Source organism: Neopelma chrysocephalum, unplaced genomic scaffold (genome assembly GCF_003984885.1).
Source record: "Neopelma chrysocephalum unplaced genomic scaffold, ASM398488v2 Primary Assembly neopelma1_345, whole genome shotgun sequence".
NCBI classification, from domain to species: Eukaryota; Metazoa; Chordata; class Aves; order Passeriformes; family Pipridae; genus Neopelma; species Neopelma chrysocephalum.
Window position 1 is genome coordinate 333,885 of NW_020898009.1, and position 27,488 is coordinate 361,372.

The 27,488-nt window shown below is 49.9% G+C and overlaps 1 protein-coding gene across 5 annotated transcripts in view; it reads left to right on the top strand.

The window, feature by feature from the left end:
* Window positions 1-12,295: 12,295 nt before the first annotated feature.
* Window positions 12,296-27,488, top strand: part of CUNH20orf194 (chromosome unknown C20orf194 homolog) — a 70,218-nt gene continuing 55,025 nt past the window's right edge. For all 5 annotated transcript variants that reach the window (XR_003537608.1, XR_003537609.1, XR_003537610.1 and 2 more), the window contains exons 1-2: window positions 12,296-12,378; window positions 21,983-22,062. Coding sequence is in view for 1 of the 5 variants with exons in the window: in XM_027705587.1 (XP_027561388.1) it covers window positions 12,296-12,378; window positions 21,983-22,062 (163 nt within the window). In the remaining 4 variants the exon portion in view is untranslated. The remainder of the gene's footprint in view (window positions 12,379-21,982; window positions 22,063-27,488) is intronic.

The following is a 27,488-nucleotide window of genomic DNA, read 5'->3' on the forward strand; positions in this document are numbered from 1 at the left end:
TTTTAATATAAGAAAAAAAAAAATCTCCTTTGTCTCCCGTAGAACAAAGAAAGGCGAACGCACTATTTAAACAGCGAGGGCCGAGCCCACCCCCAGGGGAGAGGCGCTGCCTTAATGGGGTTACACGCAGCAGAAATTTGGCCGGGAGTGTGTAATCACTGCCTGAATTAATGGGAAAAGGGGATCTTTGGAGCCGGCTGAATAGCCCAGCTGCAGCGATTATCTCGTCACTCATCGGAATGACGACGGAATTAGTTCCAGAGATAAACCCGGACGGCGGAGGCGAGACACCCACCGGGGATTTATTTCCCACTTAACGACACTGGGGAGGTGCCTTTCGGTCCCCAGATGGGTCGGGCAGCCTGTGCCGCTCGCGGGGGGGTCACGGGAGGTGAGAGGGGGGACCTGGGCATCGGTTTGTGCAAATTCAGTCCTTTTTCGGGGATTTGCCACTGCTCTGTCCCAAATCACCTCCCTGTTCCCCCGATCCTGCCTTCAAAAGGGCAGGGCCAGCCGGGCTGAGCCCCATCCATCACTGCTGGGGATGTGGGGAGCAGTGTCCTCACACCTGCTGAGATCTGCACGGGTATTTACCCATCCAGCTGGGACCCACAGCTCTCTTAGGACTTGTGGGTGCCACCACGAGGCTGGTAAAAGTCAAGATGGAGAATTGGTTCCTTGGGAAAGCCAAACACGAGACCTTTTGGCTGGAAATGCCCCGACCACGTGTGCTGGCACCAGAACCCCCCCTGCCATGGGCTGATCCCACAGTGAGGGGAGGGGGGGATTCTGCCCCTCTGCCCCTGGCTCAGCTGAGACCCCCCTGCAGAGCTGCTCCAACCCTGGGAACAACAGCACAAGGACGTGGAGCTGCTGCAGAGAGTCCAGAGGAGGCTCCGGAGCTGCTGCCAGGGCTGGAGCCCCTCTGCTCTGGAGCCAGGCTGGGAGAGCTGGGGGGGTTCCCCTGGAGAAGAGAAGGCTGCAGGGAGAGCTGAGAGCCCCTCTCAGGGCCTGAAGGGGCTCCAGGAGAGCTGGAGAGGGACTGGGGACAAGGCATGGAGGGACAGGACACAGGGAATGGCTTCCCACTGCCAGAGGGCAGGGTTAGATGGGATATTGGGAAGAAATTGTTGGCTGTGAGGGTGGTGAGGCCCTGGCACACTGGACCATCTATTCCACCCCCTTGCCATGGGCAGGGACAACTTCCTCTACCTCAAGTTGCTCCAAGCCCCATCCAACCTGGCCTTGGACGCTCCCAAGGATGGGGCAGCCACAACTTCTCTGATGCTTTGACACCACAAACCTCCCTGACGTGTTCAGTACGTGCACAGGCAGCTCCCATCCTAAAACAACTAATAAATGCTGCATTCCCTGTTTTGGGGTGACTTTGGGAGAGGGACACACATTGGCCAGTTGCACATCAGATACAGCTGCGCTGGATGGTGGGGGAGAAAAGACTGGTGTGCATTAATTTTGTGTTTTCATTTTAAACATCTGCAGGAACGAGTGTTTTAATGTGAGGAAAGATTCCAACAGCCTCAGCTGACTCCACTGCACTCTCCCATTCAAGGAGGTTCATAAGGAGCCGGGAAGAAAAGCGTGTAATTTATTTAAAGAGGGGTTTTGTGTTTGTTTTTTTTTTTTCTCTCTCTCTCTCCTCCTGGTACTCGGAGACACTCAGAGAGCCTTTGCATCCATGAGAGCTGTGATTGCTGGAGTGCTCCGGAGCCCACTTTGTGCATTGTTGTTGGCGGGGACCGCACGAACAGCCCGAGCTGCCGCCGCCGGGGGTCACACGCGACTCCCGGCAAAAGGGCTCACAATGCCCCTTCCCCGAGGAAAGCCGGGGCTTTTTCCCAAAGCAGGGCTTGGGAACACCCCTGGGGAAGGGGCTGCCCAGCTGGCTCGGGCGCTGCGTTTCTCAGGGAACGGGGGGGGGGGAAAAACCAGCCGCGCCCGCACATTCCATTCCCGTCGCACCGAGTGACCTCGGGTGACAGCGACAATCCCCGGGACGGATCCTGTCTTTGGGCTGAAACACAAAAAAAAAAAAGCCATCGCCGTGGCACCGATTCCCAGCAAGCCCCGCTTCCCTCCGCCTTTTCCCAGCTGGTCCAGAGCTCTGGGAATCTCTCTGTGTGTTTTAATCTCTGCCGCTGTATTAGTATCATCGCCGCTAATGGTAATCAATAAATTAAGGGCTGTGGGGATTCCCCGCTGAGATTTCGCCCCGTTGCGACAACCGCTTTACAACCCCCCCCCGCTGGGAAAGCCATTCCCGCTGGAATTGCTGCCGTGCCGGGCTGGGACAGCCCCCGGGAGAGACGGAGGGTTGTAAATCACCGTCTTGTAGAGGCTGGTGCTGGTTTAGTGCGAGGGATAAAGAGCCCACGAAGGCTTTTGTGCTGCGGGTTGGAGCGATGCAATCCCATGGATGAGAAATCAGGGATGCTCGTCCTTATGGAATCAGGATTTTTTGGTGGAAGACACGGGTTTGAGCTTTGAAGTTGGCCCGTGGTGTGTGTGACAACACGGTGAGGTTGGTGAAGGTGAAATAATCTGAAGCCTTCCAGGTAATAAGAGACAGAACAAGAGGAAACGGCCTCAAGTTGTGCCAGGGGAGGTTTAGGTTGGATATTGGGAAAATTTCTTCATGGAAAGGGTTGTCCAGCCCTTGGCACAGCTGGCACATGGCAGAGGTGGAGTTCCCATCCCTGGAGGGATTTAAAATCCCTGTGGATGTGGCACTTGGGGACATGGAGCAGTGATGTTGGAATGGAATTCCCTTGGAGCCTCCCTGCCAGCTCTCCTTTCCACTGGCAATTTCCCTGACATGTTAAGAAAGGCTTGGAGCATTTCCCTTTCCAGGTGTCCTGGATTGGGAGAGAAGAGTTTATTAGCAACCCAAGATTTACAGCCTTGTGCTTTCCCAAGCTGCCTATTTCCCAAGAATAAATGGGAAGGGGGAAGCTCTGCACAGCTTTCCTTCCCAAGGCTGGGTTTTGGGCTCTGGTTATTGTTTCATTAAATGACTGGTTCTGTTTTTCTTTCTTGCAGCTGCAAAAAAGCCCTGGGCCCAAGGGTGGCAAATCGATCAAACACCACAATTTCCCCAATTTTCCCTTCCAAATCTCCATATTCATGTGTTTGATTTGCAAAGGATCTTTTTGCAGTGGCCTCAAAGTTTGACCTGCTTGGAGCAAGCCATAAAATGAGCCGTGTTCCTCTAATTTGTCCTGGTTTTGGAGGGATGTGGCAGCTCCAGAGCCTGGAATGCCGCCACGGTGAGGTGCTTGAGGAGCATATCCCAGTCTGCCTCCAGCAGAGCTCCAAGATCCATCAAATCCATGATGAAATGGCTCAGGGGGACACAATGTGTTCGTCCCCATCCATCACTGAACAAAACCCAGGAGCTGAGCCTGGCGTGGTGCTCCAGCTCCTGGCTTTGTCCCAGCTCTGCTCCTGCTGGTTCCCACAGGAACTGTGAGCTCAGCCTTCCTCCCTCTGGAAAAGGATGGAGTGCTGCTGGTTGGAATTTGTCATCACCTTGTTTTCACGGATGAGTGAAAACGAGTTTAATTTCGATTTCCACAGAGGGCGAAGGTGCTCCATATTTGCCAGGCTCCCGGATTTCCTCTGGGCAAGAAGAATCTGGAAAAAAAAAAAATCCCAGCTTTCCAAGTGATCTCATTGTTGTTTCCTTCCCCCTGGAGCCAGCAAACAGAGTGCTCAGTGAAGTGGCCAGCGAGGTACCGCTCCATCGGATATCCGGGAAACGCCGCAGGGAACCTGCCCTGGAGCTGCTTTTTGCCATGGAAGAGGCTCCAAAGGAGACTGAAAGGCAGTGCTGACTCTGCAGGATGGGAATTAGGGATGGAATCCAAGGGTATAAATGCCCTTTGGGGAAAATTAAGAGAAAGGGGTCCAGAGGAGTTGAATTCCCACTGCACGGATGGTGGTTCTTCCCTCCTCCTGCAAAGCAGAGGGACAGAACATGGACTGAGCATGTTAAAGATGCATCAGCAGCGTGAAAATCCTGCTTAAATGAAACGTTGGCAAAAGGAGATGAAAAGTTTAGGTGGGTTTTCCCTCCCTGACGTCCCTGGCCTTCGCAGCTCACAACATTTCTGAGCCAGAAACCGTCGCAAGCTGGAGACAGGGAGAGCAGGAGTGGGAAACGCCTGGCAAGGAGGAATTCTGGCTGTTTTCTGGGAAAAATGGTGGGTGAAAGATGGAGGGAAATGGTCTCAGAGAGAGAGAGAGAGAGAGCTTCTGGGGATGTGTTTGGGAGAGGAAAACCAAGAGGAAAGGTGCCCCAGCACAGCGTGGATCACTCGTGGCTCATTATTATAAGGGATGGAGTGACAGGACAAGAGGGAATTGCTTCCCACTGCCAGAGGGCAGGGTTGGATGGGATATTGAGAAGGAATTCCTGACTGTGAGGGTGGGGAGGCCCTGGCACAGGTTGCCCAGAGAAGCTGTGGCTGCTCCTGGATCCCTGGAAGCGTCCAAGGCCAGGTTGGACAAGGCTTGGAGCAACTTGGGCTAGTGGAAGGTGTCCCTGCCCATGGCAAGGGGTGGAACTGGGTGATCTTTAAGATCCCTTCCAACCCAAACCATCCCATGATTCTATCATCCATATCTTCATACATCCCCTAACAGTTTTCCAGTGTCGTGCCATGGAGTTACATGAATTAATTTTCTTAATCACCTTTGGTAGGACCCTTAGGAGGAGCCCAGAGCTCCCCAGGACCACCAGCTGAGGAGCTCTGCCCGACATGGAGATGCTCTTCCCTCTCACATCCAGCCTTTGAAGAAGCTGCTCTGGCTGAAGTCGCAGCCTCTCCCAACCCAAGGCCAACAGGCAGAGACTTGAGAGCTGTAAAATCAGATGCTCTTGGCTTAAATCAGGTTTTAAGCAGCGATTATCCCCAGGCAGCGTCAAGAGGAGGATCCTGGAAGGGCGAAGCGCGAGGAAGGGAGGGATTTGAGCCCCGGAGGAAGTGGGATGGGAGAGGTGGGAAGCTGTTCCTGGAGATAACGAGGTGCAGGGGAGGCCACACAGCAAGTGCTGTGGGTCCTGCCTTCCTCCCTTCAGCTGAGACTCATAAAAAGGGGAGCAAAAGGATGAGTGCAGGGCTGGTTGGATCCAGGAGCTGGTGGCCACACACCTCGAGCGCAGCTGAGGTGGGGTAGGTGGTGGCTGTGGAAAAGCAGTGGAAGAGGGGCAGGTCCCAGGGAAATCTTTAAGGTTTGGGGTACCAGGGGGGCACCCAGGGAGGCACAGTATCCCAGGGAGGCTGCACTGCCTCCAACCTTGGGGATTTCCAGGAGCAAACTCAACACAGCCCAGTCTGACCGCGTGGGTGACCCTGCTTTGAGCAGGACTAGAGACATCCTGAGGTCCCTTCCAACTCCAATTTCCCCATGATTTCAAGACATATCCAGACTGTTCCTCCTTTGCAGAGCCTTTCCAGAGCATCCGGGGTGTTGGGGAAGAGAAGCCAGAACAGCACTCCAGACAGGGATTTCCTGACAAGTCCCACACTGGTAAATCTGACCCGGCCAAACAGCTTTGGAAAACGCTGCCTTGAACCCCCAGAGTCACACGAGGGGTGGGCAGAGGAGATCTGAGCTTGACCCCATGGAGCCAGGCAGAATAACTCCGTGGAAATGATGGCTGGCAGAGATTTGGAAAACAATAATACTCCTTTTTTTGCCTCTCTGCCCCTCTCAGGTGAGACCCCCCCCTCCCTGCAGTTCTGCCTCCAGCTCTGGGGTCCCAGCACAGGAAGGACGTGGAGCTGTTGGAGCGAGACCAGAGGAGGCACCAAGATGATCAGAGGGATGGAGCAGCTCTGCTGGGAGGAAAGGCTGGGAGAGTTGGGATTGTTCAGCCTGGAGAAGGGAAGGCCCTGGGGTAACCTGAGTGTGGCCTTCTAGGACCTGAAGGAGCCAAAAAGAAAGATGGAGAGAGATTATTGACAAGGGCCTGGAGTGACAGGACAGGGAGGAATGGCTTCTCATTGACAGAGAGTAGAGTTGGATGGGATATTGGGAAGAAACTCTTCCCTGTGAGGGTGGGGAGGCCCTGGCACAGGTTGGGCAGAGAAGCTGTGGCTGCCCCTGGATCCCTGGAAGTGTCCAAGGCCAGGTTGGAACAACCTGGTCTAGTAGAAGGTGTCCCTGCCCATGGCAGGATGTTGGAATTGCATGCTCCTTAAGGTCCCTTGCAATCCAATCCAATTTTTTGGCTTTATGATCCTGTAGCACCTGGAGATGTCCCAGACCACGTTGGGATGAAGAAGCCACGACACTGAATTAAACATCTCTCTGCTCCATTGGAGAGACGTCCACCACTGGAGAAGCCAAAGGCAACTTCAGCAACTTCCAACAGCACCAAATTCCCTCCTTTCACGGAATCAGCTTTGCAAACACAAACACGTCATCTCACAACCCCCCTCCCAGCTCCTGGTCACCCTCAGCCCTGCGTCTCCTTCAGCCAAACTCTCCATTTCCAAGGAGCTGTGGCTGTAACAAAACAGCCCGGGGTGACTCGGGGTCAGCACCGCTGGTTTTGGGACAGGTTTCCTGTGCCTGCAGGATCCTGGTGTGTTGTGTCTCCCTCGATTCCTGCACCTCCACCCTGTGTTTGATGGGCACGTGGGGCCAGATCCACAGTGGTATAAACGTGCAGATCTCAGCTTTTTGGAGAACTAACTCACCTTTTTCATTTCCTTTGACCCGGGGGCTGCTTTTTGCAGCGAAAACGAAACAATAATTTAAGGGCAGAGGAAATTTTAATATCCTTCCTCCCAAAATAGCACTTGATAAGAGTTAAGATCTTTTAGCCTGAAGGACTTGGATAAATGGAGCAGGAGGTTTTTTTTATCGCCATCATCATTTATTATTTAATTTTCCCTCCTCAGGTAAAAGTGGGAGACTTTTCTTGCAGCCTGGTTTTATCCCTTTCTGGTGCCATTCATAAATATTTCATTAAGAGCTCCGTGGGCAGCAAGTTTATTCTTGGCATGAACATCCACTGCCTGGAGGGTGGACTCCTCTGAAACATTTATGGGATCCCATAAATGCAACAGGATCCCATAAATCTGAACAAAAAGGAGGAAAAACAATTCTTAGGAAGCACAGCAGGGGGATCACCTCGTTTGTTTACCCCACAAGCACAGCGCGCTTCGTGTTTGCTCTCCAAGAAATCTGAATTATTGCCTCAAAAGTGCTGTTAGGGTGGGAAAACGGCCTTGTAGGGATAAGGAAAAAATTAAATGGAAGCCCCAAAGGATGGATGGATGGATCTTAGGAGTCTGACAGTGGTGGGGATTTGTGTGAGCCACGAAGCTTCTGTGTTGGGTTTTATTGGGAGCCCTGGTGCTGCTGCTGGTACCAGTTACCAGTTGCATCGTGGCCCAGTTGAACACCAGGGATGGAGACAGGTTTTCCAGGAGTCCCAACATCCTGGGAAGTCCTGCAGGATGGCTCATGGATGGCACCAGGACTTCAAAGCCTTCCCAGCAGCCACTGTTTTCCGCGGGGAAGGGCTGGGCACGTGCCAGTGGCACGGGATGTATCCGGTGATTTTTTTTTTTAATAAAATTAATTGAATTTTTAATAAAATTCAGCCTCTCTGAGCAACCATCAGCCCAGGGTGAGAAGTTTAGGAATTCCTCGTGGGTGGGGGAATGAGGGACCTCTCCAGGTGCACATCTCAGGGAGAACCACAGCTATTTTTGGCCTCTGTGTATCCACATTGTTTTCCCCATGGATGCAGCGGGGATTTACTAAAAATAAACAGGTATCCAGGGAAGAGGGTGTGAAGGCAGCTGCTCCCATGGGCAGGTGCCAAGGTGGAGGTGCCCAAGCTGAAAACACAGCAAGAAACAGCCCCACCAGGTCACGGGAGCAGAGGTTTAACCCAGATTTGGTGGTTAATGTTGGACAAGGTCTAGGTCAGGAGGACCCACCATCACTGGCTTTCCCCCTTTTCCAAATCACTCTGCTTTCCTCTTCTTTTCTTTGGGAATTGTTGTGGATTTCATTCAGCTTTTGCAGCCCTGAAAACACGGAACAATGGTGGGACGGGGAAGCTCAGGAAGCTGGGGAGCAGGAACAATGGTTGATGTTGTGTCCTTTCCCCTTCCACATCCCTCCTTCTCCAGGAAGCCTGACCTCTCTGTTGGGTGTTTTTCCAGGCTGTTGATCCGCTTTTGCATCCCAAGGGAAACCCAAGGCTGCAGGTGAGATGCACCAGTGGTGTGAAATGTCCTCCCTTGCTGGCTGAAAGAGTCTTGGAGGTAAAAAATGGCACTAAATCTCATCCTGGAAAGATCCCTTTTCCCTCTCTGATCCCACCACAGCCCTGCTGGGGCTTTGGAGCTCTGCACACCCCCAGGCAGGCACATGGATGCCCCTGTGATGGATCCATGGCCAGCAGGGACTTGGGTGCAGGTCAAGGAGGGGATGGAAGGAGCCAACACAGCACCCAAATTTTAAGGATCGGGCTGTTGCGGGGAAAGGAGGCACTGTCAGGACATGTATCCTTCCTTCCATGGGTGTTGGATGTGGAGGGAGCACGGGAAAGCCTTTTGGAGGCCGGTGGTCCATGGACTGGGATGGGGACAACCAGCAGGAGACTGTCCCACTCAGCACATGACAAGAGAGGCAGGAGGGATGTGTTTTAGGAGCCTGCTGGAGGGAAGCCAAGGGTTTTTAGGGATGTGTTTTAGGAGCCTTCTGGAGGGAAGCCAAAGGTTTTTAGCAGTGCTGAATCCCAAAGGTGTCCTCTTTTCCCTTCAGAGCTTCAGCTCTCACTGCTGATGTTGCCTTAGCAACCTCAAAATGTGCCCAGGGGCTCCAAAAATAAGGAGAGGCTGGGATTGAGACGCTGCCAACTCCCTGCCAGCACAGGGATGGGGGCGGATGGTGTGACCTGTGCCATGGGGACGTCTGTACGTGGATCCCATCCAAGCTTTATCCAGCTAAAACACTTCCCAGTGGCCACAGGGCAGCTGGGGCATGGCCCAGCATATTTCACAGAATCACAGAATCACAGAATCAGCTGGGTTGGAAGGGACCTTTGAGATCATCAAGTCTAACCCTTGATCCAACCCCGCTGTGGTTACTAGACCATGGTGCTAAGTGCCACATCCAGTCTCTTTTTAAAAAACTCCAGGGACGGAGAATCCACCCCTTCCCTGGGCAGCCCATTCCAATGGCTGAGCACCCTCTCTGCAAAGAAATTCTTTCTAATCTCCAACCTAAACCTCCCCTGGCACAGCTGAAGACCCTGAGCCCTCTTGTCTTGCTGAGAGTTGCCTGGGAAAAGAGACCAACCCCCCCCGGCTCCCCCCTCCTGTCAGGGAGTTGCAGAGAGTGAGGAGGTCTCCCCTGAGCCTCCTCTTCTCCAGGCTGAACAGCCCCAGCTCCCTCAGCCTCTCCTCATAGGACTTGTGCTCCAGTCCCTTCCCCAGCCTCGCTGCTCTTCTCTGGACCTGCTCCAGGACCTCAATGTCCTTCCTGAGCTGAGGGCCCAGAACTGGACACAGCACTCCAGGGGTGGCCTCACCAGTGCTGAGTCCAGGGGAAGAATCACTTCCCTGGCCCTGTTGGCCACACTGTTCCTGCTCCAGGCCAGGATCCATTGGCCCTCTTGGCCACCTGGGCACACTCTGGCTCCTGTTCAGCTTCCTGTCCATCCCAACTCCCAGCTCCCTTCCTGCCTGGCTGCTCTCCAGCCCCTCTGTCCCAGCCTGGAGCTGCCGGGGGTTGTTGTGGCCAAAGTGCAGGACCCGGCACTTGGCCTGGTTGAACCTCATCCCGTTGGAATCGGCCCAACTCTCCAACCTATCTTGTCTTTGCTTTGTAAGCAAAGACCAATTTGGTTTTTTGGGGGACAAAAAGGAAGAGCACTTTGGAATGTGTTCCCACCTGCGCCGGGTTCAAGGCGAGGTGGGTGTGAGAGCCCGAGAGCCCTCCTCGTGTGCTTCCCTCTCTTTTGGGAAGGAAAAAAGGAGTTTGCTCCAAGCAGCCCCTGCCTCTGTCCCGCCCCAAAGCTGCAGATTCAGGGCTTTATGCTGCTCTTGGTGTAATTAAAACAAGATGCAGACAAGGGGTCTTATCCTGCTCTCCTCCGGGGATGAGGAGCCGGGGTGATTAACAGGGATGGGCACGAGGCAGGGAGCTCCTCACAGATTAACACTGGGGGAGGGGGATTAACTTTCTGGGGGGGGAAAGGACCACGTGGGGGATGAGAGTCTCCACAGCAAATTTGGTTTTGCTCAGTGCTCACTCAACCCCTTCATTCCCTGGGGCAGCTTTCCCTTCCCCTGGGGCTTGAAGATGAGGATGCAGGAGGAGCAGGGTGTGTTCCCTGTCACTGGGGGATGTGTGATTTACAAGTTCCAAGCCATGTGTCCCTCACAGTTCATTAAATCCTGGCTCCAGATCCTTCCCTGCATGGTATAGTCATTTAATTATAGATCCTTGGAGGTTTTGTGTGTGGGACCAAAAATCCCATTCCCTGGAAGCTGGGGGTGCTGGCTCAGTTTTTTGGCAATGGTGCAACACACAGGCACAGAGGGGATGGTGGAAAAATGCAGTAACAGTAAAATGGGAAAGACTGGGAAGACTGGGAATGGGGTGTCAAAGCTCAGAGCTCGTGGCAAGGCTGGAATCTCCAGGAGGCAAAACACCCCAAATTTGTGGTGTAAAATGAATAATCCGTGTGATGGTGGTGCTGGTACCAGGACATGGCCAGCACAGGTGGGGGCTGGATGGAAAGGGAGGTTGGTTTTGGGGGGGTAACAAGAGAGGGACCAAGGGAGACAGTGGGGTACTGGGGACTCGCCCCATCCCTGGAAGTGTCCAAGGCCAGGTTGGACGGGGCTTGGAGCAACCTGGGCTAGTGGAAGGTGTCCCTGCCCATGGCAGGGCATTGAAAAAAGATGATTTTTAAGGTCCCTTCCAGCCCAAACCATTCTGGGATTCTCTGGTGAAAGAGGTGCCCAGATGGGGCTGCGACAGTTTTGGGGCAAGTGGGGTGGGGAAGGGTAAATGGGGAGGGTTGACGGGGGGGTGCAGTGCTGGGGGGCGGGGGGGGGGGGGGTATGTTCATGTGCTGTGGGGTTTTTTGGGGGCAGTGTTTCGTGGAGGTCAGGGCACATCACCCCGGGGAGCTCTGGGTGGGTCTGTGGGGGTGCGTGACACGCTGCTCCAGGGGTTTTGGGGTGCTCCAGGGGCTTTGGGATGCTCCGTGGGGGGAGGTCCGTGTCACACGGCCTCGTGGGGCTCCGGGGGATTCAGGACACACCATCCCTCGGGGTTCCAGACTGGGATCCAGGACACCTCATCCCTCGGGGTTCCGTGGGGTTCCCTCCGTGGGACCTCGAGGGGTCCGTGTCACCCCACCCCAGGGGCAAGTGGGGAGCTCCGGGAGGGTCCGTGTCCCTCTGGTCTTTGGGGCTCCGGGGGGATTCGAGGGTGTCCCCTCGCTCCTGGGGGTTCCGGGAGTCTCTGTGTCCCCCCACCCCGGGGGTCTCCCTATCTCCCGCTCCGGGAGGTTCCAGGGCGTTCCAGGGGGCTCCGTGTCATCCCTCCCCAGGGGTCTCCCTGTTCCCCCTTCCCGGGAGGCTCCGTGCCAACCCTTCCCTGGAGTTTCCAGAGGATCCCGGGGGTCTCCTTGTCTCCCCTTCCCGGAGCGCTCCGGGGGTCTCCGTGTCACCCCGCTCCTCGGGGGTCTGTGTCACCCCTTCCCCGGGGTTTCCAGGGGCTCCGGGGTCCTCCCTGTCGCCCTTTGCCGAGGTTTTTTGGGGTCTCCTTATCCCCATTCCCGGGGGGCTCCGGCGGCTCGGACGAGCCCACGCCCCATCGCGGGGGGGGGGGGGGGGGTAGGGGGGGGGGCTGGGCGGCCCCCAGGACGGGGGGGGGGGGGGTGGGCGTGTGTGATGGCACCGGGGGTGTGCGCGCCGGGGGCCGGAGTTGGGCGAGCGCATTCCCGCCGGAGGGGTGGCCTCCCTCATCCCCGTCGCTGTGTCCGCTCCCAGAACCTGTGGCTTGTCCACGAATTCCCCACCCCGCTCGCTGCGAGACGAGTAAAAAAAATTCGAAGACGGACGCTGCGCGGGCAGAAAGGCGCGGAGCAAGGAAAGCAAGGCGGGTGTCGCTCGGCCCCGTCCGTTCCCCCCCCCCGGGCCCCCGGCGCGGAGTGGTGCGCGCGGCGCGGGGCGGGGCGCGGCGCGGCCGCGGCGGGGCCGCCCCGTTCCTGAGGCGCATCGCGGTCGCCATGGCGCTGTGCGGCCACTCCGCGCTCCTCCCGCCGCCCCCGCGCCACCGCGCCCGGCCCCGCAACCCCGCCGCCTCCGTCAGGTACCGCCGGGGCACACCGGGGAGGGAGGGTGACAGCCGGCGGGAGGGCTGCGCTGAGGGGGCGCGAGGAGGAAGGGGGATGGGGCGATGCGGGGGTGTCGGGGGAGATGGCGGGGCGATAACGGGTTTGATGTGGCCCAGACTGGGGGTGTTCAGAGAGCTGGCGGTGCTGATGGTGGAGAAAATAGGGTTTAACGGCCGTCTGAGGGCGTTGGGATGGGAAGGATGGGGGTGTGCAGGGCTTTGGGGGGGGTGCATTAGCTGCGTTAAGGAGGGGTATTAAGGGAGATGATGGGGCGATAAGGGTTTTTTTTATGGCCCAGACTGGGGTGTTCGGGGGGTTGACTGTGCTGATCGCGGAGAAAAATAGGGTTTAACCCCCGTTTGAGGGCGTTGGGATGGGGAGGATGGGGAGGAGCGGGGGGTGCGGGGCTCTGGGGGTGCCGAGGTGGGCTGGGATAAAGGGGCATTAGGGAGAGGTTTTAAGGGAGATGATGGGGCCATAAAGGGTTTGGTGTGGAGGAAACTGGGGTGTTCAGAGGGTTGACTGTGCCGATTGTTGAGAAAAGTGGGTTTAACGCCTCTTTGAGAAGGAAGGGCGGTGCAGGGCTTTGAGGATGCTGAGATGGAGGGTTTGGGGTATTAAGGAGAGGGTTTAAGGGATAGGAGGGGGTATTAAGAGGGTCGGTGTGGGAGAGAAGGTGAGGTTTTCACAGAGCTGTGACGCCGATTGGGGATAAAATAGGTTTTAATGCCCGTTTGAGGGCGTTAGGGTGGGAGGGATGGGGGTGGGATAGAGGGGTTGGGGCATTAAGGGGGGGTTTTAAGGGAGATGAGGGGGTGTTAAAGGGTTTGATGTGACCCAAACTGGGGTGCTCGGAGAGCTGACGGTGCTGATTGTGGAGAAAATAGGGTTTGACACCTATTTGGGGGCTTTGGGATGGAAAGGATCGGTGCAGGGCTTTGGGGGTGGGAAGGATGGGGGTGGGATAGAGGGGATGGGGCATTAAGGAGGGATTTTCTGGCGTGGAGGTGTTTTGGGGGGTGTTGCAGGGGAGGTTTGGGGTCATTAAGGAGGTTTTGGTGAGGCTGGAGGAGTGGGAGCAGCGTGTGAGGGGCTGGGAGCAGGAGGGAAGGGAGTAGCACAATAGGGACAGGCAGATTTGGCAGGTGGCTACCAAGAGGGAGGTGTTGGTGGCCCCGACAGGAGGGCAGGCAGGGGCCTGAGGCGACCTTGTGGATGTGGGGATTGGAAAAGCCGGAATCCTGCTGGAGCAGGGTGTGTGGGAGGCCAAGATGGGTGAGGGACAGGAGGACAACAAGGGGAATTTGGAGGGGGGCTGGTGTGGAGAGAGTGGGTTTGGGGTCCTGTTCCTGTGGGGAGATAAACCTGGCTCTGGTTTGGGAGGGGATGGGTGTGGACTGCCTTGGAGACAGGGAAAAAGGGCTTGGGAAAGGTAGGAAAGGGGAATTAGGGCAGGGGTAGCCAAAGTTTGGGAGGGGGTCGAGGGATTATGGAGAGGAAGGAGGTGGTGCATTTGGGTGGTTGTGGAGGGTACAAAGGGAATAAATAACACTCCCTGAGGTTCCGGAATACGTGGGATAGGGCTTGGAGGAGGTGGGGTGTGGGGACATGTGAGATGGTGGCCTGGGCTCTGGGAGCTCGAGTGTCAGCTCAGGTGTCCTGCAGTTGCCAGAGCTCTGTTTCCCTGAGACTTCAGGAGCAGCCTGAAGGGTTTGAATAGAGGACACGGCCTCAAGTTGTGCCAGGGGAGGTTTAGGTTGGATAGCAGGGAAAATTTCTCCGCTGGAAGGGTTGTCAAGCGCTGGAAGAGCTGCCCAGGGCAGGGGTGGAGTCACCAGGTATTTAAAAGGTATTTAAAAGACATTTCTGTGGCACTCGGGGACGTGGTTTTGTGGTGGCCTTGGCAGTGCTGGGGTAAGGTTGGACTCGATGGTCTCAGAGGGCTTTTCCAACCTTAATGATTCCATGATTCTGTCCCTTAACGCCACAAAGAACAGCCCAGGAACTGAAGTGCTTGATGCTTTCAATAGTCCCAGCACAATACATGGAAGTATTCACCAGTGGAAAGCCAGATAATAGGGAAACAGGGACGTTGCACGTGAATTGCAGACAAACACTTGGCCGAGCAACCTGAGGGCTGTGTTTGCTGGAGGTTTTCAATTAAAACAAAACAAAAACACCCCCCCAAAAAAAACACAAACAGCTTTTTATGTTTAGTACAAGAAGGAAACAAAAGCATTTTCACTTTTTTGGACAATTTGCCTGTGAAATGAGGAATTCTGCTCTGAGGGAGAGAAATGGAGGTTGTTCTGCTGGTAACACGTGAACGTGGCTGTGCTGTGCTGGTTCTGTTCCTTCTCTGCCTGCACTTAGAAATGGCATTACTCATGAGAGAGAAGCAAAAGTGACCTTTTCAAATAATATTTTCATGGAATAAATGAATCTTAACTGTTTAGGAAGAGCTCAGTCGTTTCTTTAAAGCATCTAAAAACTCACGATCCGCAGCAGAACGCCGAGATGGGAACAAAAAAAATGCTGCAAGAGAAAATGGTTTCCACTCAAGCCTCTCTCTTCCTGAGTGATTTTTGTAATCTGAGACCCTGTTTTAGAGTTGTCATGAGAACATTCAGGCTCTGGGAACATCTGCAAGCTTTTGAGCTCCACTAGGAGCTCCAGCCAGCATCTGGAATTTGGCACTTTAGAGGAGCCTTGTCGTCCGTTAGTTTTTTTCCTCCTCAACATTTCTTGTTCTTGTGTTCTCTTATTTTTTTTTATTTTTTATTTTCAGCCCAGATGGAGGCCAGTGTTTGCAATAAATATCCCAAGCAGTCAGCAGATAGCAGGCAGTTCATAAAAATAACTTAAAACAAAGCAATCCGTGACCCTCCCTCGACCTGCCCCTGAGTCCCAAACAGGAATGGAAAAATTCTTCAGACTATATAAAGGCTGGAGTAAGGGCCAGAGGGAATTCTTGGAGTTCTTCCACAGACTTTGGAGTTTTGCTGTGCCATGTGGGGAGCAACCCCAGCAAGTAAGGAACGGGTTTGGAAATAGAAATGAAAAATCTCTTAACTAAGAGAGGAAAACTGCCCAAAAAAGGGGATGTTTTCTTGGAGGGTGATGTCATCCTTCCTGTGTCTGTGTTCAGTGGTGAATGAGTGTTTTCCTTCATTTCTGAGCAAAATGTCTATGAAATGGTTGTTTTAAGGATCTCCCCCTGAAAATCATCGTGGCTTTGGTGTGCTTGGGAGGGCTCTGCACCCTCCCAGTTTGAATTCCCTTTCTGTAAAACAGAGCAGGCAAACCCTCCTTATTCCTTACCCCTGCTGGTAACAGAACACGGGAGAGTTCTCACCACGTGGGGAAATGCAAAACGAGTCCTTGGGTTAATTTTCATGTTGTCTCTTCCCCCGTGCTTAACATTCTCATCCCCTGAACTGCCCTGTCGTTAATCACACCGTGGTTAAGGATGTGGCTTTTTTCCTGTGGCTCCAGAGGATCCCTTGGAGGGGTGTTTGGGAGCACAGAGGTGCCGGAAACAAGGCAGTTGTTTTGGTTTCCCAACCAGTTTTAATGGGGGAAAGATTAACTCTGTACCCGAGTGTTCCTGATGGAATTATGCCGAGGTTCAGGAATTTTGTAACAGCACGGTTTCACTGGATTATTTTTAAGGAGTGAGCTGGATTTTAGCAATGCAAAGGCAGCGGTGATTTGACTTGCTGAAGTACAGGAGGGGAAAAAAAGGGAAGCAAACCCCATTCCTTGCATATGGATGGTTTTCTGCCTTGTGAAGTGAGATGGCTTAAGGTCTGTGCTTGGCTGCAGCCAAAGTTCAGAGGGATGTGGAATGAAATAAGTGATGGGAATAGAGAGGCAGAAGGAAAATCCCCCTTTGCAATTGTTTGGATTGAGCTGATGGAAAAGCATCTTGGAGCTTTGTGGCCACGTGGCTGCAGAGCTCGTGCTCCAGGAATGGGAAATTTGAGGCATCACAGCTTCACTTTGATTTTTGAGGTGCCAAACAGTGCCTTGTCCTTCTAAGCAGAGGCAGAACAATCACCCTCGTGCTGCTTCTTCAATTATTGCCTTTTTTTCAGTGATAAATGTTTTTTGAGGGGGAACAGTTGTAGCCTCTGATGTGCCAACGGCATCAGGCAGTTCCAGAGGTTTAGGAAGGAGAGATTCAGGTTTCCTCCTTTGTGCTTTGAAGGTCTCTGAAATGCAGAAAAAAATAAATAGTAAACGTTCCCGACCATTTGAAGTCAAGAAGTGAGGAATTTGGTCCTGGGAATGCCCTCAGAGGTGAAATTTCTTTGTGTCCGTTTTGATATTTGCTACTTACTATTTCAAAAAATGTCGTTGGATCTATTTACAGTCAAGATCTCCAGGTTCATTTTAGAGAAATTTGGGAAATAGCTGGAAAATTTTGTATTTTAAAATATGTAAAAATACATGTTAAAATACGTTAAATTACATTACATAAAAATGTACTTTAAGGTGGGTGAATGCCATTGTCTTTAGTGAATGCCAAGCAGTAAAAGTTATTATAAGTTATTTTAGTGAGCTATGAAAAAATAACAAAAAAATGAGAAAGCACGTTACTGTTCAAGCTAAATATTAAATTTCAAATAATCTGCTTTTGACATTAATGGAATTCTGAGAGTCTTTAACACAGTCTGACTTCTGGTTTCTGTTTTCACGGTGGTGATAATGTCAGAGTGGGGGAAATCCAGGGAAATCCTGGACTCTGATATATCAGACAACAATAATAATGATGTTTCTGGTAGAAATTGTGAGATCAACAAAAGACCTATAGAAAATAAACTTGGTTTTTGGGTGGGGGGGCAGAGTGGAAACAGATGGTAGTGACAGCAAGTTAATAAGAAATGAGATTTGGGAAAAAATAACTTTCCTGTTTATTTGGGAAAAAATAACTTTCCTGTTTATTTACTGATGTTAAATCGAGCAGTTGCTGTTCAAACCATTGTCTGAGGTAGAGAGCAGGAATCTGTCCCCGTCATTCCCTGCAGATGAGCCCCGGATACGTGAGGATTCTCCCACGCTTGCCAGGGAGAGCAGATTTTCCCCCTTGTTCGCTGCCATCCATCAACCCTCGGCCACGTGCGGGTTTTTTGGGAGCCTTTGTGGGGGAGGAGCAGCGGAACATCTGCCACGACACCGAGAAAATCCCCCCCTTTGTCAGCCCGACGGGGTGTGAACCGCCCCGGCCCAGCCCGTGGGAGGGGATCCATCGGGAATGGGCCCGGGATCAATGGGAATATCTCTGGATTACCACGGCAGGGAAGGGAAGAGCTCGCACGCAGCCTGAATCCAGCCGGCAGCGGGGGAAAAGCGGCGCATTGTGGGGAAAATAAACGGAATTCAATGGAAAATCGGGCGGCGAGGGAACGTGTTTGTTCTTTGTCCCGGAGAAAGGCAGAGCTGTTAATATTCCCTTTATTTGCCAACAGCCGGTGCCTCGCAGCGCCGTGTCTGTCCCCGAGCTGTGACAGCCCGGCTGTTGTAAGGCGAGGTGCTTTGCATAATTAGTGTGAAGACGTGAACAGATGAGCACTAATTCTTAGAAGTTAATGATTGTCAATTATCTTCCACCCCCACCCCCCTTTTATTTTCTCTTTGGATCTAGTCCAAGATCGGCAGAAAATCGAGTACCTCAAGGTATAGTTCCTTAATTGGCCCAAACACCCTTTTTATTGCCAGATGTCACCCCAAACAGTGGTTTTGCCTTTTGACCTGCCTTCATCAGCAGTCAGCTCAGCTGTGCTGCTCTTGGAAAGCGTTGTTTTCCTTCTAATTCCCGGCCTGGAGGTTGTTTGGATCCATAAGCTGATCCGACTTGACACATGGCTGCAGGATCCTTAGTGCAGACACAAAGGCAGCGAGAAGGGCGAGGCTGCCCCTCGGAGCATCTTATCCTGCCTCCAAACCGTGGAGAAATCACATCTTCTGGCCCAAACTGGTGGGAAAATTCCCACTTCCCCTCCCCTGCAAGTTCTTGGCCGTTTCTGAAGTTGCTTTGTAGGATATGGAATCATAAGTAGCTTCCAGCTCTTGTCCAAACTCATGGAAACGGAGAAATCATTGAATGAGTTCAATGGAAAATCTCATTGAAGGATTTTGGGGTTTCCTTAGGAAAGGCTTCATGAAACTGTGCTTCCAAACACACCTAATGGAACAAATTACTGTCCATTTAATTGTGGTTAACATATATGGTGGATCCAGAGCCACATCTTCCAGGGAAGAAGCCCAAATCCCAGAGTGCTGTGCCGTGGTGTGGAAACTTGTAATTTGTTCTGTCGTTCTCGGTCGTTTCTCTTTGAAATTGTGTGGCTGTGGTAAAATGCAGAGGAGTAAAAAGTCAGTGCCCTTGCAGGGAGCTTGCTTTGGAGCCGGGAAAAGCCATGGATTTTTGTTCCCAGGACAGCCTCTTTGTTTTTGTCAGATGGCTGGTTAATGTGAAATGCAAGAAAATGCCTTTTTTTTCCCCCCCGCCCCGACTTTATACCCAGTTTAGCCTGTATTGTTTAAAAGCATGTCATAAGAATTCTAATTATTCTCTCCCCTGTCTCTCAAAGGCACCTTTCTTCAGGCAAACAAGTCTGCTGTGTTTGTTGTCAGCCTTTCAATGTCGTGGTTTATCCACACTTGAGATGACGTTGGAAATATTTCTGGGAAGGAGCTTTTTCAAAGGATTCTCTCACAGAAACCACTTCTTTAAACGAGGAGAAGAAAAAATATTCCTGCTGAAGGTTGTTCAGTGTTAAGAATGAAATAAAAACATCTTTCTGGCCATTACATCTCATTATGAAGTCATGAACTTATAATTTGCCCTTTTGTGTCAGGACTGTCTCCTGACACCCAGATTTACTTGGCAGAAGTATTTTAGCAGCTTAATCTGAGAACTTCATATATTTTTAAGGAAGAAAAGAAATACCCACCCCAGAATGAACATGCAGGTACTTTCCTCCTCTAGTTCCTCTTCCCTTTTCCCTCCCACTGCAGTTCACTTGGACAGACCAGAAAATACTTTCACAGAGCTCAGGAAGACAACAAAATATGTGTATTTTTTGCTTTTCTCTGCTCTGGTCTCCTTGCACAGGCTTTTAAAATTACTTTTTACTTTAAAAGATAAATGTGTTTGGGTCACCCTTTTGGGGAAGACATTGAAATTAAGATCTTAGGAACGGGTTACCTTGTATCACATATATAAAAAATATACATATATATATACACACATATATATAAAAAATATACACAATGATAATGGTTTTTAATAAATGAAAATATCTTCCCCTGTGAGTTTTTTACCTTGTTCTTTGTCAAATTGAGCTCTAGTCATTCTTTTTTTATAAAAGGGATCAGTATGGGGGGAAATATTAAAGCAAACTCAATTTCTGTATTCCTGCTCTGTTTATAATGCATAAGAGGTTTCAAAAATGTTTTACTCTCCAGAAAAACCTGTGTTTGGCTGGAGAATTCCTTACATTTGCCTTCAGAGCTGAACACAGGTAGCAGAGGGATTATTGGATCTTGTTTCTGAGGAGCTGAGTGAAAAACCTCCCCCTTGTGCCCTCAGATAGAAACATTATAACATTATTTCTGAGGACAGTTTCTCTCCTCACAAATGGTAAATGTTTTAATAAAAGTCTGCTTGTTGTGTCCCTGCAGAAGTCCTTGGCCAGGCTTTCCCATGGTCCTTCCAACCTGTCCTTCAGTTCCTCTGGGAATCCTGGAATTGCAGACAGTTGAGAAGCATTTTGAGAAGCGTTTCACTGATGTACATGGAATTATTTCATTTTCTTGAGTTTTTGTTGGTTTTTTTTACAGAGGCTTTAGCAGTTCTGCTTCCCTGCAGCTGCTCCTGAAATAACTGTGGCCTTGTTTCCATACCAACAAATGAAATAAGTCCAATTTGTGCCCACACTGAGGTTTTTCTGCTCTTGGTCTTGTGACATGGGAAGTATAAAAATATGAGCACTAAACAAAAATATCCAAGCGCAGTTTGTCACAGTGGATCATCTCACCCAGCTCGTTTGGGGTCCTGCTTGATGATGGGCCAAAAATCTCCCAGAACAAGATAAAACCCCTTAATTTTGGATGGTTTTAGGTCAGGTTTTGGACAAGGAATAATTAGAAGTTGCTGAAATGTGCAGCATAAAGTTCAGTGTTGTTTTCATTCATTTCCTGGCACCCCCTATGTGGGCAAACATCTGATAGCACCTGATTAAGTGTCTCTTTGCTGTCATCACTGGCTTTAATTCCTGTTTCCATATTTAACATCAAACTGTCCATTCATGCATCCAACCCAGTGTGGCACAGGAATCAGGAAGTTTGAGGCAAAGAGAATATTTGAGGGTGACCTAAAAAGGGGCAGAATTAAAGCTGGAGTGGTTTGCACTGATTTTTTTCTATGAAAATATCTCCAGATATTGTCTGTCCTTCCCTGTGGATGTTGGGTTTCCCTTGGATTGGCCATAATGGAAACCTTTTTGTCCTTCAGAGAAAGTAGAGCACGATAATTGTAGCATTGCTGAAAAGATCTATTTGCTTTTTTTGGTGGAAACAGAAATATTTGACCCGACTTTGTTGTTTGTTTGAACTGCTCATAAATTTAGCTCGCTTGGAGTGTTTCTGTAAGAGGCATTTTGTTTCCTGGAGCCGAACAGTTCTATAAACAAGAAAACACATTCAGGAATATCAACAGTGAAGTTTCTTGTCTTTTATCTGTGTTTAAACAAGCTCGCAGAACGTTGCCTGGAAGCACAAATGGCTTTGCTCTCTGTCTGCCTGTCGCAGATGGAATTTTTTCCCTGGTTTGAGGATGGATATTGAACAACTGAATTAAAATTTATTATCATGAACTGTTCACTTTGATTATGAAAAATCTTGGTGAGACTTGGCGTCGTTTCATTTCTTTTTAATGTTGGGCTCCATGATCTTGGAGGTTTTTTTCCAAATTTAACAATTCTGATGTAGATTATCAAAGATGTTATAGGTTTATAGTTTTCCTGACTGTCTGTTTTCATGGTTTATGGAAATAATCCCGTGATTTCATTGGGCACAGAGGGGAAAAAGTTCCTGCTTTATGATTGCACTTGCAAGAGGTCTGGGATGTGCCTGGATTTTAAGGGTGGAAGTGCCCTGGAGCTGCTGAAACTCATCTGCCCCAAACTCCTGTTGGGATGTGGGTGCTCCTGCAGTCCCAGTGTCACCTTTCTGGGTGGGCATCACCCACCCCATGTTTGCAAGGAAAGGAATTCCTGGTGCCCCGGTGAGGGCAAACCTGCCCAGCAATTTTTGCAGGAGATTAGGGATTAACAGAGCACGTGGTTGGAAGGGACAGTTCCAGGTTCCAGTCTTTTCAGGGCTGTGGGTTTCAGCTTTTAGTGGGCAAAATTAACCCAGAATGGTTTGATATGAGGTCTGAATGTGTTTCAAGCACAAAGTACCCAAGTTGAAGTTTAGATAATAAAGGAAAAAGCTCAGTCAGCTTTTGAGCCTCCAAATCTGACATTTCCCAACAGTGACCTTGAGGACAAATTCTCTTTTCTTTTGCAGCTGCAGCCGCCTCCGAAACATTCAGAGTATCCTGACACAGAGCAGCAAATCCCAGCCTGATGGAATCCTCTGCATTTTAGGTTAGTTTGACATTTTTCCCCCTTTTATTCTCACTGCACTCAAAAAGATACCACAGATTTCAGAAAGATGAAGATCGTTTTCCTGCCCCAAGCCCCAGCCCGGTTTCTCAGGGAAGGAACAGCTGATTGTTGCTCTCTTTTCTCCCTAAATTCTTCAACCCATTTACTAATTTAATAAGGCAAAGAACTTCAAGTAGTTGCAAGAGAAACCCAGGAGCAGTTGGGATTTAGCTGCTGGCACATAAACAACTTCAGTGGTTTCAGTGCTTTATTCCTTCTGAAATCGGGAGAAAAGGGCAGTAGGAAATAAAGGAGCATTTGCAAGTGTGCTGTGGGAAAGCAACAGGGCTTTGTGCTGCTTTATTATAATTAATATAATGTAATATTGACTCTGGCTTCTTTTATATATAATCAGTGTCAAGATATTAAAGGAAGAATTCAGAAATGATAATTGAAATTCTTGAGAGAAAAGGACTGAGGAGTGATTGTTTAAACAATGTGTCACAGTTAAGGATGGAGAAGTGTAGCCCTAAAGAAGCTCTGTGTGAGAAATGATACAGCAGCCTGGGTTGTTTTTTTTTTATTTTATTTTATTTTAGCAAGAAAATTTGGAGCTTATTTACTGAAACACACACAAAAAAGTTGTAAATGTGCATAACCAGGTTGTCCTTTGGTCCATGCAAACTGTACCATGTGGTTGTTCCCATCCCACATTTTCCAGGGTCAGGGCTTTAAGTCTTTGGCTGAGCAGCAACTGGACAGTCAGAAGGTCTGTAAGGTCACTTTGTCAGCCTTCCAGTGGGACTTAATCATGCCGGATAAACTCCTTGGAATTTGCTTTTGCTGCTCATTTAATGTCATAAACCAGGCTGGGCCATCTCACCGCTGACCCCGGAGTGTTTCTGGGCTGGAAGTGCCAAGCAAAGAACAGCCACTCCAAACGTTCCACAGCTCCAGGGAAAGTGTTCCAGGCAAAAGGAACTGCTTTGTGTAATCCTTGTTGTCACATGGAGGATTTATTCCATTCATAGGACCGTCCCTCTTAATAACTAAGCCCCTGTGGTCTGGAAATATAGGAATTGTGTGCTGTGGGCAGGTTTGTGCCTTGCCCTGGTCCCTCAGCACCCACAATGGGGCTCTTGTGTGCTCTGACCTGGCTCGTGGAGCCTGCAGGATTTCTGGCATAGCTTCCATGTCACTGCTAGAAATGCATTAAATCTGTCATCAGATACAAGCTTCAGCTGACAAAAAAACCATGTAGTTTTACATCCTGAGTCCTGTTGGCTTGTGTGGAAAGCAGATACTCCTAACTGTGTTTTTTTTACAGTCATTGCATGTTTTATTTCACTTGGCTGCCTCTAATGACACTTCCCTCACCCCAGCTTTAGTTTCATACTGGGCTGTGAGCTAAAACCAATATAAAATTTCACAGCTTTGCTTCAAGTTCATTAATATTTGTACTGAAATTAAACCCAGCACTGGGTGAGAACTGACCCAGTATTGATACCAGTCTTTAAATGTACTTACAGCTGATTTTTTTTTTTCCTAAAAGAATGCCCTAATCTGATTTTGAAGTGGTTGCCTAGTAGCATTCCTGCATTCTTTGCCAGGGAGAAAAGACATCACAACTGACAGGAGAAAGGAATTGGGAGGTTGGCATTTGCTTTTTATCCTCCCCAGAGAGCACAGGGTACTTTACAGGCTGTACCAGCAAATCTTGGAGTTTATTTTATCTCGATTCTGTTCAAGTACTACTACTTTTTTAGATTATTTTTTCTCCATTGTATCCATCTGCTCAAGTATTGCTACTTTTTTAGATGATTATTTTTTTTCTCCATTATATCCATCCCACACAAAGCTCTTCCTGCTGAGGTTTCTCCCACATCCCGAGAGCATTTAGTTCATTGCCCCAATTGTTCATCCCGTTGCTTTTCCAAACAGAGACTGTTTTAAGGATTATTGTGCATCTTCTGCTGGGAGTGTGTTGGTTTGGGGCAAATCCCTGGAGGTGACCTGACCCTTTTCCAGCCTCACCTTCCTGCTCCCTCCCCCGTGGATTTTGCCCCAGCGCTGGTGCTTTGGTGTCTTACCCCCGCTTCATCTTCCTGAGCAGGCAGATTTTTTTTTACCTCCCCGTGTTTAGCCAGGCTCTTTTCTGCCAATTTAGCAAATTTAATGCGCTCTGACTGCGGGCCAAGGAGCAGGAGCAGCTCCTGGGAGCTGGGATTGAGCCATTGTCTAAGGACACCCTGGTGCCGAGCTGGGAACAGGCGGGGGAGTGACTGAACTCCCGGCTCAGCTGGAGACAGGCGTCGGGCTTCCCTAATGAATGGCCTTGCCATTGTTCTGGGAGGGCTCCTGAGCTGCTCTCCGGGGTATCTTATCGCTGGCATTGTTCCATTTCCTGTTTGTTTTCCGCTCGTGTATCTGTTCTTTAACTCCCGGTGTTTTTGTAGAGTAACGCTAAACCTCGCTGTGAGAGCTGCCCTGGGCGCTTAAAACCCCAAACAAACCCCAAATATTCTGCAGAGTGAATGGTTTGATAGGAAAGCAGTGCCTTCCCCCCTCCTGGGCCTGAATAAATTCACCCATGTGTCCTGACAGGAGTTAATCTTATCAGCTGCCCCCCTTGTTTAACATCTTTTTGTTTTCTCTCCCCCTCCTTCTGTCATTAACTGAAAAAAGCAGGGCTTTGGTGTTGAGCTTGGGAGATCTTCTCTGCTTGAAGCCTGTTGGGCTGGTGCACCCAGATAAAACCTCAAACTCTTCAAGTGGTGGTGACATCATCACTATTTTTTTTTAAAATGAGGACAGTTCCTCATTTTTCTTCTGATCTTCCAGAAATTATAACAATGGAATCATAGAATGGTTTGGGTTGGAAGGGACCTTAAAGGTGATCGAGTTCCAGCCCCTGCCATGGACAGGGACACCTTCCACTAGACCAGGTTGCTCCAACCTGGCCTTGGACACTTCCAGGGATCCAGGGGCAGCCACAGCTTCTCTGCCCAACCTGTGCCAGGGCCTCCCCACCCTCCTAGCCAGGAATTCCTTCCCAATATCCCATCTATCCCTGCCCTCTGGCAGTGGGAAGCCATTCCCTGTGTGCTGTCCCTCTACCCCTTGTCCCAAGTCCCTCTCCAGCTCTCCTGGAGCCCCTTTAGGCCCTGGAATGTGCTCCAAGGTCTCCCTGGATCCTTCTCTTCTCCAGGTGACCCCCCCAGCTCTCCCAGCCCTGCCTGTGCCATTATTGCTCCTCTGGGGACCTTCAGCAGTTGCCTCAGTTGGACAAATAATCAGTGACACAGATAATCCTGAGGACATTGTGTGTGCTGCCTTTCCAAGGCTGATTCCAAGGAGACTGATTCCATTGAAATGGAGCTCCCTAAAACAATGGGACAGTTGTTTCCTGGATGAAGGGAATCTCCACACTTGTTTGTGACTAAAGTCCCACCTCCACACGAGGGCTTTGGCAGCAGTATCAGTGTGCTGAGTCCCACTGAATTCCAGATCACATTGCTGGGCCCGCTTTCATGGGGCTGCAAATGTCAATAAAATAGGGGGACAATGTGTCCTGCCTCTCCTCTCTCTTTTGTGCCCTCTCTCCGAGTTCCCAAATCCAGGGAAATCTGGTTATGGAGAAAATGATTGGCACAGCAAAGGCAACATTGCAGGAGGGGAGAAATGAGTGAGTGAGTCTGAGCATCCTTTAGCTGAGTCTTAATCCATGCCATGACCTGAGTGATATTCCTGTATCTTGATATTCCCTGTATCAATTCCCTGAACATCTCCAGGGATGGGGAATCCAGAGCATCTCTGGGCAAGCCCAAGGAGTGCAGTGGTGTAAGTTGTGAATTTGAAGGGATTGCATTTGCCTGTTCCACAACCTAACACCAAATACCAGATATTTTGGAACACACATGAACTGTCCAAAGGCCAGTTAAGGAACAAACAGGGAAAATTAAGAGGTGGGATTCAGTAGCTGGATGCAGACACAGCATCTTGATAGCACTTTAAAGCTGACACATAACATAAAAAATGGAGCATCATTAGGAAAACCTGAGGTTTGTCCCAATTTCTGGTAAGTTCAGGTGACTTTTGACTTCCCATTCAGGTCCTGAAACCCCGACACATCCAGGCCATGTTGTGACATTCCCAGTGTCCTGATCTTTCCTCTGGGCAGTGGTAACAAATCCTGATTTGCTCCCAACCATTCAGCTGTATCCTAATGTAATTTGGTGGGAAAAGTTGACTTTAGAGGAATTTTGTGGCAGTCAAGTGACCTCTGAAATGTGGATGTCGAGGCTGCTGTTCATCCATTTGTGGAGCAAACTGGATTGTTACAGTAGAATTAGGAATTATGGCTGTGACTGTCATGCAGAGAGATGGAAATACTTTATAAATCTGCATTTATTCCTTTCTTTGTGTTTATCTTTTATCTCTTCATGCTCCAGATCTTCAGTTGTTTTCACTTGATTTTTCCCGAGGACCAGGAAAGACTTTCCTTGGAAACTCTTTATACTCCCTGTGTCTTGTCAGGACATCTTTCCATGATGTGCCAGAAGTCTGGGCTGGCTCTGGTGACTCAGGGATTGCACCATAACACTGATAAGATAATGTTTAATCATGTATTCCAAAGCAGGAGATTTGGGTCACGGGATTAGTTTGTTAGGAAGCTTCAATCAAGAACATATTAATTAGAATGCATCCTGCATCCAGACAGATGTTTGAATTACTGGATAAAATGGAACTTCTGATGCAGAGCACTGCAAAAAAAAATAGATTTATTTCATTTTTTTAAGCAAAACCTGTGGATTTAGGTCAAAAGTGGGCTGTCAACATGTGGCAGTGAACTTGCAAAAATTCCTTTTTTTCCTACTCTTCTCCCAGTGTGTTCAACAGGAATCAGTGCTCCCTGACTGTGTGAAGGAGTTAATTAATATTCCTGCTTTGGGGGCTTCTTACTGGGGAAGAAAACTGACTTTTGAGGTGTGCAGTGTTAGTTCACACAGCAGTGACATGTGACTGCAGAAAACCAGATTTTTAAAATTTTTTTCAGCAATATCCATGGATTGAGGTCAAAATTCCACGTCAGAATGTGACACTGAACTTGTAAAATCTCCTTTTCCCTGCCCTGTTCTCCCAGTGTGTTCCACAGGAATAAGTGTTCCCTGACTGTGTGAGGAGTTGGATTAATATTCCTGCTTTGGGGGTTTATTACTGGGAAAGAAAACAACTTTTTGAGGTGTTCAGTGTTAGTTCACACAACATTTGACCCGTGGCTGCAGAAAAATAGGTTTATTTAATTTTTTTAAGCAACACCCACAGATTTAGGTCAAAAGTGGGGTGTCAACACGTGGCAGTGAACTTGCAAAAATTCCTTTTTTTTCCTACTCTTCTCCCAGTGTGTTCAACAGGAATCAGTGCTC